This window comes from Ambystoma mexicanum, chromosome 13, assembly GCF_040938575.1.
Source record: "Ambystoma mexicanum isolate Mex_15411 chromosome 13, UKY_AmexF1_1, whole genome shotgun sequence".
Lineage (NCBI taxonomy): Eukaryota > Metazoa > Chordata > Amphibia > Caudata > Ambystomatidae > Ambystoma > Ambystoma mexicanum.
Genome location: NC_090938.1, coordinates 71,748,627 through 71,761,518, shown reverse-complemented (window position 1 = coordinate 71,761,518; position 12,892 = coordinate 71,748,627). Strand labels below are relative to the sequence as shown.

The following is a 12,892-nucleotide window of genomic DNA, read 5'->3' as shown; positions in this document are numbered from 1 at the left end:
TATTTGCTGCACCGGAGTCGACAGGGGAACTAATGCAGTCGGAATACAAAGCAAGAGTCCTCTCAGACCACTCGCCGTTGATTATAGCATGGCAGTACTCGCCGCCCAGAACACGGATTCTGACATGGAGACTTGGGGTCGAATCTGTGAAAGATAGTGTTCAGGAAGGACCTGAAGAAAGACATAGTAGAAGATTTTGAACATAACACCGGGAGCGTCGAATCGGCTGGCACATTATGGGAGGCATTTAAGGTGGTGGTGAGGGGGGCAGCAATATATAAATCCACAGGCCTACAAGGGGGAAATAACGGTGAAGTTACACAAAATGGAAAAGAAATTAGAGACAATGCGTAAGGGTGGGCATTCCCCAGGGGAGGCTGGAACCATGCGACAATTACAACAGGATTGCAGGGAGTACTGGGAGAGACTATGCAACCTAACTATAAAAGATACGTTGAAAGGCAGCATGCGGAGGGAGATAAGCCAGGCAGGTTGTTAGCCCGGTTGTATAAGAACGAGACACCCAGACAAACTGTAAGAGCGGTACGGGGGACGATGGACAAATACTAGATACCCAGGAAGGAGTGAACAAAGGCTTTTTGGAGTTTTTCCAGCGGCTGTATATTGACGAGGGAGAGGAGATTGAAGTGATGGGGAGATTGATGTGATGGAAACATTGAAGGATATCGGCCTTCCCAAATTGGAGGTAGAGGAGAGAGAGAACTTAGAGGCCCCTATTACGTTAGAAGAATTGGAAGCAGTGATCAAGCTTTTACCTACTAGTAAAGCTCCAGGGGCGGATGGACTCCCTAGCGAGTTCTACAAAACGAACAAGGCGGTGTTGCTCCCCCCTTCTAGCAATGTTAAATGAGGCGTTTGATACGGGGACGCTACCGGCATCTCTGAGGGAGGCAATTATTATTCTGCTCCTTAAGCCTAATAAACCATGCATGGACTGTGGGTCATATAGGCCGTTATCCATGCTTAACCAAGATAGCAAAATACTTACGTCAGTGCTGGCAAATAGGCTGAGGCCGGTTTTCAATAAACGTATACATTCGGACCAAACCGGGTATGTTGCGCACAGAAGCATATCCGATAATCGCAGAAGGCTCCATCATGTCATAGAACAAATGGATAAGGACCTCCAGGAGGTTGCAATCATTTCATTAGATGCAGTGAAGGCCTTTGACTGTGTCAAATAGCCCTGGTTGATGGCGGCTCTGAAGGAATATGGAGTTGGGCCCACATACTTTGAGGTGGGTCCAACTGCTGTACAGTAAGCCACTGGCCCGAGTCAGGATGGGAGCGACCATCTCAGACCGAGGGCAGCTCATTAGGGGCACTAGACAAGGATGCCTGTGCTCCCTGATGCTGCACTGGAACCCAAAGCGATATATTTGAGGCAACAATATGGGGAGGTGTGAATCAGCACGAAGGGAGGGCAACACCTGATATCAATATATGCTGTTGTATTTGAAATATCACGAGGAGAACTTACAATATATTTTGGAAATAATGGGGCGATACGCGGTGCTGTCTGGCGTAACAGTGAACACCAAGAAATCATGTATATTTTCCCTGGGTAGATATAAAGGGATACCACGAGAGGAACTGCCGGTATTACAAATACAATGGGAGACCGGGACCTTTAGATACACAAATAAAACGCAGAGAAGCGGTGACTAACATTGAAAGCAGCATGAGGTTCTGGGCCAAGCTCCCTTTGACCCTGATTGGGAGGGTGGCACTGTTAAAGATGGTGGTGCTGCCTAGGCTATTGCACTACTTTGTGAATATACCATATATGATACCTTGGATTTTAACAAAGAATCGCTTGGGTATTTGTAGGGGTTCATATGGCACAATTCTAGAAACAGAATAGCATTATGGAATCTGCAAAACATGTATGATCAAAGGGGCATTAAATTGCCCAACTTCGAGATGTATTATCTGGCCAGCCAACTACAATATGTGGCGAGGTGGTTGTTCGGAAGACTCGACGTCGGAGTCCAGATTGTTGAAGGCTGAACATGTCCCCTTTTTCCAGAAAGAATGGATATGGTTGCCAAATTCACAGCAAGATGTGGGGACAAGGATGTTAGACTTTGGTTGGAAGATATGGCGACAAGCCTGCTGGGTCATGGAGAACCCGTTCCCGTGTGCCCCACAGATGGCAATCGTGGCAATGAAGGGAGTGGATGAGCAATTGCGGAAGATAGTCTGGAAGCATTGGCGAACCGATAGGTATAGCAACGCTGGGGGATGTGTGGCAGGACGGTAAGACACTCTGGTGAAAGACACTGGTTTACACCGGGGACAGTAGATCACTTATACTAGGTTGGTGCGGAAGATAAAAGACAGTTGGTCAGAAATACTACTGGAGAGTCAGCCCGACACGGCCATAGAAACATTTTATAACGTGTCGACGGAGGCCATGAGGTCTCCCGAATTTACGAACTGCTGATGTCAAGGGTGGGGAAGGAGGTGATTCAGTAGAGACGGAATTGGGAGGAGGAAGCCGGGGAATCTGAGTGATGGGTTGTGGGTGAGGGTGCAAGGATACCACAAAAAAGTGTCCAGGAACACGAGGTTGCAACAAATGCAGTTATGTTACCCACAGAGCATATATGACCCCTCAGAAGATTGCAAGGTTTAAGAATGTAGGAACACAAACATGTCCTAAATGTGGAGAGGAGAATGCGGGACTGGTACATATGTTCTGGGCATGCCCGGAAATAAGGAGATTCTGAGGGGAGGAGGCCCACCTTTTGACTGAGAAGGAGATTAGTCTGGAGGTGGAATCTTTGTGGGCATGCATGGTGGGGGTGGGGGGTTCCCTAGGCCGTATAAGTTGAAACATGTGAGTAAACTTAAAGACCTGGCCTATATACTTGCTAAACGCAGAATTGCCATGAGCTGGAAAACAAGAAATAGATCAAAGGTCGAAGCTTGGTGGCACAACCTTCAGAAATGGGCAGATGCGGAAAAGGTGGTGTGGAGCGAAGCAATCAATAGAGGGGGAGATGAAGAAGCAGAGACATTGATAGCCTGGAGGCACTTAGTAGCTACACTGTCTGGGGCTGCCCAGACTTGTCCAGAAAGTGATGGTTCCTCGGGGGGAGAAGAGGGAGGGGTGTCCTCAGATAAAGTGGTGGAAGGCGGTGATGTGGGGTTGGCTTGTGATAGGGGAGGGGGAGGGGTAACAGGGAGGCGGTGGACACATCAAGAAACTGTGCATGAGAATTTAAATGTAACGGTTGTTCACTGTCTGGTTTCTTTTGGTTATTTTTGTTGAAATTAATAAAAATTGTTTTTAAAAAAAGTATACATTGAATACTGGATATAATTAAGCAACATAAGGAGCACATTGAACTTTGTACTACAATTTTAAATATAGGTCTAAATATAGGTCGCAGAGCAAATTAAAACAAACCTTAAACTCAACCACATTAAAGGCTGAAGGAAGCCAAACGGCAAACTTTAATGAGTGAATGCAGAGTGGCAAAGCTACCGTTTAAAAAGGGGTGTGTGCCACATGGCAAACCCAAGAGTACACCTTAAGCCCAGAGGCTAATAAAAGGAATCCAGTAAAGGCGACTTGACGCACAGGAGCAAATACCAAGGAACCTGTATGAGACTTTAACATCTTGGCGAAGGGAACCCTGAGACTTGAGGGACTGTAAGTGTCATCTTGGGAAAAGAGACTCGAGACCCCCTTTGTTTTGGATTTGTATTACTTGAAACTTGGGTAAGGGAACCCCAGGACTGGTTCTGAACTATATTGCCTTGAACTGGGAAAAGGTCAACTTTAAGACTTTTTTTTCATAATAATTTGTTTTTTATTGAACTTTCTTATGCTTGGAGAAGGAGAACTGAGGGAAAGCTGTGAGTTGGAAGGAACACTGTTTCTTTTGACTTTGATATCCCTACTCATTCGTTTGTTCTAGTTGTGAGGGCTAGGATAGGTTTTGGACACAGACTATTAAGTTGAACATTTTGACTCGGACTGTCCATGGTTTCATTCAGGTAGTGAAATCCCACCTTGGCATAGGGCAAGGGTAGGCTTTTAACCATCCTGACATTTAAGTTAATAAAAAATGTTTATTTTGAATCTGTTGACTGTGTCCTCCTTCATGATGCCTTCACATGGTTCCCCCACAAATTCCACAGATACCTCTTGCAGTACTACTACTGAGAGATTTTCAATGTTTTCCGGCTGGAGACCATTTTCTTCTTAAAGCTAGTCTATGGAATGTTCCAAGGCTTCCAAAATGGATCTGTCGAATGGGACCATGGCCTGAGGACTTCTCATCCCGTTTGCTGGGGCTACATGTAGTGGAGTGAGCCCAGGGATGTGTTCCCATACTTCTCTGCCAACTAAGTCCATACCACCCGCATTATTCACAACGTCCTTGACCAAGGTATTACCTGGCAATTAATTATCCTCTGGGCGCTCTAGATGTAATAATTGGGTCCCCTCGGGGGTGCAGGTAGCTGCAGCACTGCGAACTGCATTCGCTGGACTGCTAACGGCCTCCTGAACCTTTGGGAGCATCTTGTGTGCAACCCTGTGACTTCGCAGTATACAATGGATTGTGCATTCCGACTTTCTACCTACTGCCTTCTGGACCCATTGGGGGTCATTACATGTTTGCCGGTCCAGGAACTACGGTATCACTAAACTTGCCGGTTCCGTATTTCCTGGACCAGCAAAGTACGAGTTCAGCTTGCGGGTGCCTTTATGGCCGCCAGGTCTGTCCTGGCGGCCGTACCGGCACCCGCTAACCGAGCATGTCGGATGCACCGGCACCATTCTCAATGGTGCCGGGGCGTCCAACCCCCACATTCCCATTGAGCTTCAGACACAAGGGCAGATATTGCGCTGTATAAGACTACATTCCAACCTATTAATGGCTCTCTGTTCCTGGCCAACTTCTGGAATACCTGTGATTCTCCCGTGGGCTGGGTATTTAGTCTCTCACACAATTCTTCTGTTATTTTGGGGCAACTGGTCCCTTTCCACTTCTTTCTCATACTTCCATACACTTTGTTCCATGCACAGCTGTCTTCTTGGTCTTTTTCTCTGTTCCTGGTATTTACTGTGACTAGTATTAGTCTCTTGATGATCTTTATCAAATCGCCAACCTTTAATTCTACTGTGATTCTTGGCCACTTGGTAACCTTTGTTAACCTTCCACCATTCACTTGTATTGGGAAGAGTATAACTGGTACCTTGGTAATCTCCATTATATTCATGCCACTTCCCCCACCCGGGTCTCCCGCCGCTCCCGTTACCTCGTTCATACAAGGTTGGCATCACTGGTTCTTCTTGTGGGGTTTGGTTTGTCTGTCTGACACAACCTGTGTGGCCCCTGGTGTTTCTTCCTCCTTCCTTGCGTGGCTCAGCAGAGCCCTTGCTGGTATGGTCTTGGCGTTCTTCACGGACCGCTAGGTTCACCCTCTCTGCGTCATGCCACCGCCTCCAGTTCTTCTTCCATCACTCAGTTCGTCTTCCTGCTTCATGAGTGCTTCTTTCTCCTCCCGGTACGGAACACCTGTTTGACAACAGGCCGCTCTGCATTCACCGACTTCTTTCTCAGCTCGGATTTGAACTTAATGGGCTCTGTTGATGAGATTTCTGTCCATTGGCCCTTCCTCGGTTTTTATAAGGAAGTGTTGGGCCCTCTGCAGCATAGGCTTGTAGTGCGTTGTTTTTTTGAGTCTGAGTTTGTCATGATCTTGTTCTATCTTCTGCACACGGGGGTTCCCTGCGAACCACTGAGTACTATTCATGTTTCTTACATTCTTCTTCACAGTATGTATGGTTGGTGATGAAGGATTACTGCTGATATTACAGTAACAAATGGACTGATTTTAAGGAATTGTTTTGGTCCCTTGATGTTATGGTTACTTCCTCAGGAAAGGTTCAAGGAAGTTCCTTTGACGGAACAGGAGTCCTTGTCCCCAAGAGGGGAGTCTCTACCTGTGAGGTCCTGATTTCCGCCACCCCAAGGAGTATTTGAGTAGTAGACTCACTTGCCTAGCCTCACAGGGAGGGGCTCGCCTCTGGTGAGAAGAGACGAGATCCCGTGAATCGTCACATTAACCACTGCCGTTTTTGCTTTTGATCATCCTCCTTCATTGGGTACAACTTGGTGCTTTGTAAAGAATACCATGTCCGTACAATACATCACTTTGTAGATGGAGCTTTAATTGCATTTAATAAGAAACCCCCTTCTCCCAATCCCACCTCACCTTTGAATATAACTCTCTGTTATGTCGTCCACTCCTAACATATCAGTGATTTATGAGCATGGTTGTCCCGTTCTCTGCTGGGTAAGGAACCCTTAAATTGACGATGCAATTGCACTTTGTGCCTAGTGCTGGATTTACAGAGAAACACCTTTTGTACTAGCATACCTTTGCCTTAGAAAGCCTTTAAAAGGATGTATGGCTATCTTACTGAAGAATAATTTATGAGTTGGTGTGTGCAGTTAGTATTAATTCTGGGGAGAAATCTTATTAATGTATTTTACTTTGAATTGCCCACTGTCGTAAGATATTGCTTTTGAAATCTATATGGGCTGTTTTTAAGAGACCAATTCTTTATATATCTATTATTTTCCTAATGGAGACTTCTACTGCTACTTTGGTATGTTTTAAATGTTTTGTCCATGTGATTCTTTTTACAGATTCAAACTCAAAGTACAGTATATTGTTTTGTATGAAATCACCTGGCAAATCTAGTTTGACAACCTACCTTTTGAGCGGTACTGTGCCTGAGAATGTGTGACCTGACCTTCAACACAAAGGATGTGTTTGCTAACACGAGCTTTGTGAGCTGGATAACGTTTACAAGTTTGATTTATGGTGTGTCTCAGCTCACCACACCAAGAATCTGTCTGGATTACAGTAAAAGGAGCTGTAACTTCAAATGTAAATACATTTCTTACAATGACACTTACATGGTTCCCTGTTTACCAATTAGACTCTCCAATGGCGCCGGCCAGCGTGAACAACTGCACCGCTGAAGAAGTGTGGCCTAAGAGTGAACCGGTAGATATGGAGGTGCCCACGCCGACCATACCCATAGACTTCTTCAGCTCACCCGAGATGTGGATCAGCTCACTGCCAAGTAGGTATTGCGACCCCCCCGGTTGTATGTATTGTTTGGTATCGCTGGCTTTGTTTTCGACCAGAAAGCAAGTGCCCCAATCTAGATGTACTCTTCTTTATGGACTTCTGCGAACAAGGCGAATGCAGTCTACATCTTTGCACCAGCTTGTCCATTTCATTGTATGAGTGGTTCTGTTGAACTCTGATACCAGAGTGATGGAGGCCACTTTTTTGCAGATTGACGCACACAAGGTGCAAGTACTAGCCGATAATCCCGATTTAGAGTTGCCAGTGGACTTTTGTAATCCTCCATACCATGTTAGATGATGCCAATCTGCTTAACCACATGTTTAAAGAATTTCTACTTCACCCCCTCTTCTCCCTGAACATCCTGTGAAGGTTGTTTGTTGCCCATGGTATGAAAGGGTGACCTTTGCTTTGTAAATTGAACCTTAATCTTCTGGCTATTTTGTAATTGAAATGCATTAAAAATACTAAAATGGCATAGATGCAAGTTACAAAAGAAAATATACTCTTTAGTTTTTGCATAATTTATTGATGGGATTAAATATAAAATGTACTAAAACGAAAAATACATTTTATAGATATTTTATGCATGTATTGTGAGGAGGCCAAGGAACTCTTAAAGCTAATCTCCAGAAAACATGCATGTTTACATTCAAGCAATTTGGAGGAATGGAGGATGACGTAAATTTGCAAAGATTGCATGCAATCTGGGTTCGGTACTCTGCAGGACTTCACCATTAAGTGGGGTGACCAGATTTTAGTAATAAAAAAAACCGGGGCAAGGCATCAACATAAAAGTAAGACTTTAGTCTTACCGTGAATACCATGAATTCACATTGGACGTGAAATAATGAGGGAGTTGGAGGGTGTGGGACCAGCCATTCCCCTGGATAAAAACTTGAAAGATTTGGTTGTCTGTAAGCATGCTCAAAACAAAGAATGTTTTCCTCTTATTACTATTGCAGGTCTTCCTATGAAGCCCTTACATAAGCAGTCTCTATAGCACGTTGCTGCTAACCAAAAGGTTGGGAGTTCAAGGTCCTCTCTGAACAGCTTAAATATAAAATTGCTAAGGTATAAGATAATTTGATTTATAATTGTTCAATAAATAAATGACAACGCACAGTCACAAGCATGATCATGCTAATGGTCGCCCTGCCTTTTCACAAAACCGGGATATGGGTTTTTAAATTAAAAAAAAAAAGGGGGCAGAGGCCCTAATTCCGAGACCATCCAGGCAAAACCGGGACATCTGGTCACCCTACCATTAAGGAGGGATTTTCTGAGAATTTCATCAGCCGCATCCTTAAAGGCCTTTCAAAGATATCGAGACCTCTTCAATCCTGGTCTGTAGGCATCTCGCGTAGGAATGAACAGCTAGAGGAACAATTTCAAGTTGCAAGCTACTAGCCAGGTGTAAGAAAGTAACTCGCCCTTGGCACGGATGCCTGTCCTCCACATGACTCTTATTGTCCTCTTGTGAAAAGTTAATCGTAGCTTGCCAATGGCTAGTGAGTGCAAATTCATAGTAATTGGATAAACTTGTTGACTTTGAGCCTTTGATTGAACTATGACCAATATCCAGCTTGCAAGAACGCCCCTTTGATGGATGTCTTCAGGTTAGGCCACTATTTGAGAATACAGCGCTCGTCCAAGCAGCCTGTAAACGTCTTCCGCCACCGGCAACCCATTCCTCTGGCATCCTGAGATCTTTACCCTTCGCCAGTTGCCTTTCCCGAAATGACCCATTGATGCTTCGGGCACCGCCTATAGGTTTCTGCAATGAGCTCAATCCCACTTTAAGCCAACTTGGTGCTTGATGCAGTGCCATTGAATGACCCATAAGGACCCATAAAGACTCTCTGCTTAATCTTTTAACTTCCGTAGATTTTAATTTGTCCTGAGAATTATCGGATATTCTACAGATCTATTTGTAACGCCTGGTTGTGCAGGGAATTCATTTTTCTATGAATGTGTCCCTTTAACAAATGATTTCTCTATTAAAAATTGGCTTGTATCGTTTCACAATAGTTTTTATACATTTATCTGAAACTAGTTATTCCATTCGACCTTCCTTGTCCTTTACTGTATGCCGCCTCCTGCATGCTTAGGCCTTTAAGTTTGCCCCAAACTATCAAAATAATAGCCAGGTGTGGGTGCAGTGGTAAGTCCAGTAGTAAGCATTAAACATCTTACCTAGGCAGTGCCCTTTTAACTCTATTATGTTGTACATCCGAAATATAACCGTAAAATGTTGAATCTTACCATTAAAGCTGGGGACCCTTGATTTGTGAACAAGGTGGTTGCGTAAGTAAATCAACAGGAAAGTACCTGTTCGGGTTCACGATTTGCAAACGAATAGATTTCCCACATAGATAAACTAATCATTCTGTATAAAGGCAGCATGTTGGATCAGTGCACTTTTCCGGAATAACACCTGGCAAGAGATATAGTTTAAACGTAACCTTTGCTAAGCATGAACATATTGAAGTTAAGCCTGAGTAAGCAGACCTTTCCACATTCAAATATGTATTGTGATTCAAAAGGTAAGAAAACAATAGTGCATAGTTCTAGAATTATCTGGGTTGAATGTGTGCAAGAGTTGCACTGGAATCTGTATTCATAGGGGGGTCAAGAAAGAGTCCAGCTCCAGCTCGAAGCCAAAACACAGCGGAAAGGTGTATCCATGCATGATTTGGGCGGGACACAAAATGTTTTCTTGCTGCTTACATTTACCGTTGCAGTCTCTTTCGAACACCTGTAGTGGTGATTAACTGTTTATTTGACTTTAAATAATTGTGCACATTGCTGGACGAACACTTGGGTGTAAGTTTCTACAATGAGAATACAGAAAACTTCCTTGGTGTTTCACTTCGTCCATCAACACCACTCGCATCTGTATGATTGTGTTTCATATATTTATTGTGCATTTGTAAGGCACTTATACATCAAGTAAATTGTGTTTCAAAGTGCCCACAGGGCAACAGTGCACTTGCACGTTCTGAATACTCACAAGGCATAGTAGGCTCGCCTTTATCTTCCACTGTATTCGCTGTTACTTTAATCGCATGTTCACTCCCTGCTGCTCTGTGGGCGCTTCGAAATAGAATTGACTTGCTGTTTAAGCGCCTAACAAATGCACAATATATAAATTAACATGGGAATGAATTTAAAAAATAAAAATATAGCAATGAAGATGGAGGCGGACCTACTAGGCCTTGTGAGCATTCAGAACGTGCAACCGCAGAGAGAGAAGGGATGCAGGAGTGGGTCGATAAGTGCTAGGTGTATCCGAGGGACGTGCTAGGGAGTGAGCAGCTGTAAGTGCCTGGGTGGATCGGTCAGTCGGCCATGAATAGGTAAGTGCAGGCCTGTATTGTAAACAGTAGCTTTTGTGTTTTAAAAAGAAAAGTGCACGGATATAGCTAACCATTCTCACACCTACAGAATTAACCTTTTTCTTCTGTCCCCAGTGACCGATCTGGAAATAATATTTCAGTACCGGGGAAAGGAGATCGGCCAGACGTTGACTGTGAGTAACCCCCAGGGCTGCCGGCTTTTCTATGGTGACTTGGGACCGATGCCGAATCAGGAGGAGCTCTTTGGGCCCATTAGTATGGAGCAAGTGCGGTTTCCAGGGACTGAGCAAATTGCCAACGAAAAGCAGAAGCTGTTCACCAGCCGTTTATTAGATGTTATGGACCGAGGGCTAATCCTGGAGATTAGCGGGCATGCCATCTATGCCATAAGACTATGCCAGTGTAAGGTTTACTGGTCTGGACCCTGTGCCCCAAACCCTAGCTCTCCCAACCTGATTGAGAGACAAAAGAAAGTCCAACTTTTCTGCCTGGAAAAATTTCTGAGCGGTAAGATCATGAAATTTTTTTCTTTATTTGGTCGTTTTTTATAGTGCATCTTCTATCTGTCAGTTGAATTTGGGGATATTTTTATATGATGTTTTGCAATTTTTGAAGTTCAGAAGGATGAGAAGCTACAATTGAAAGTAAAGCACTGATCTGTTGTTTATCAAAGAACATCTATAGACGAGGAGGCAGCGCTTTGTACTTCTTGCCGGCAAAGTGTGTTGCTGCACTTGCCTCCTGGGCTAACAGCGGGATGACATGTGCATCCCATTTCCGAAACCACATGACCTTTGTACCCTTATTTGGCGAGTCGTTTGTGGGATTTGATAAGGCTTTGGAATGGCTTCTTGGCATGAGGGGTGTTTTTAATTCTACCCTAGAGCTTTTAATTGCCGGAGATAGTCTCATGTACAATTGTCAGGCGCTATCATGAAAATGTATTGAAAATCTTCTTCCGGTATTGGTAGCTGTATTGCTCTCCCCAGAGTGCACAGAAAATCATAAATCACCAATGCAATTACAGAGCAAATACTTTGAACGCAGAAAGACTCAATAACTCGCAACCACACACTCTTAGAAGATAATCAGCACTTATACGGCTATTTATTCAAAGCTTAGAAGCAACCAGTGATAACATAGAAATAACTCACAGAAATAGCATAGACATAAATCATAGAAGAAGCAAAGAATTCAAAAGGAAATACATCACTGTGAGCGTAATTGGATTCCTCATCTCGCCCAGAAGCGGCTGGAAGACCCCGGGAACAGCCAGGCCGAGAGCACCACAGCTCACAGGAGTGCCGGACGTAAGCGTCGTCCTCCGGCTGAAGTCTCACCTGACCACCTCTGGGTTTCCGCATATATACACACTCCCCAAAGGGGTGGCAGTTCTGGAACCTTCTGGAAATGGCACTTGCGCAGTTGATGAGCAGCCGTCGGTTGCCAGCTGGGTCAATCGAGAGCTACCCTCAAGGAGCAGAGTGCCTCCCTTCTCTAAAAACACGCTCTGCGGAGAGCAGTAACAAACCATACCAAAGTTAGCTTTCCCAGCAGAAATGTCCTTGACCGCATACCAGGTTTGGAAAGCATGTTTTCCTCCGCGCCGTGAATCTAACACTCAGCAAAATGTGTGCAGCTTTTCACTGCGGCATGAAGTAAATATCCATCATAGCTCCGAGCGCTCCCAGAATACACTGCACACCAGCGCCATTTTAGTTCAAGCATAACAGTAGCATTAAAATCTGTAAAGGGAGAGTATTGAATGCTAGCACTTTAAGGGTCTTGGTCTTGGAATGATTTCCACCTGGGAAAGTAGAATTGTTTGTGGACCATAAATTGGTGAGGGTCCAATTATCTGCTTTTTGGCCTGCGGTTTGAAAAGCTCTGCAGTTTTTACCAAACAGTGTTTTTCTTTGTGTGCTTTTGTTTGTTGCACTTTTACAATTTTGTTTTTTAATGGTGAGCAAATAAAAACACTTGTGTACGCAATTGAGCATAAAGAATATGTAACATGTTGAATAGAGAAGCAGAGCTGGGTCCTTTTTTTGTGCAGATTGCTGGAGGAGGCACCAAAAGCAGATATTGATGATGACACCTTTTTTTTAAAGGAAAAAGTCAATTTGAATTAAAAACTAACCACTTGGGGATTTTCCCTTATTTGAGGTACTTAGTGTGCACATATCGATACAAGCGCCGCATAATTATTTTTAGGTTGTACTCTCTTTCTTGTGCTTGGCAATTGACAAGAGTGTTTTTTACAGAAATATTTTTAAAACATTTTTTAACGAAGTGCTGGATTTTGCTGAGATGATGCGTTATTTAGGCTGACACAGCATACATCAAACTTGTGAACGTTATACACCTCACAAAGCTCTTGTTAGCAA

At 44.1% G+C, this 12,892-nt stretch overlaps 1 protein-coding gene across 1 annotated transcript in view; it reads left to right on the top strand.

Annotated features, from left to right (window-relative positions):
- The window catches only part of IRF6 (interferon regulatory factor 6), a 126,408-nt gene that overhangs the window by 99,629 nt on the left and 13,887 nt on the right, over positions 1-12,892 (top strand). The window contains exons 5-6 of the mRNA XM_069633292.1: positions 6,992-7,138; positions 10,620-11,012. Of these exons, the coding sequence (XP_069489393.1) occupies positions 6,992-7,138; positions 10,620-11,012 (540 nt within the window). The remainder of the gene's footprint in view (positions 1-6,991; positions 7,139-10,619; positions 11,013-12,892) is intronic.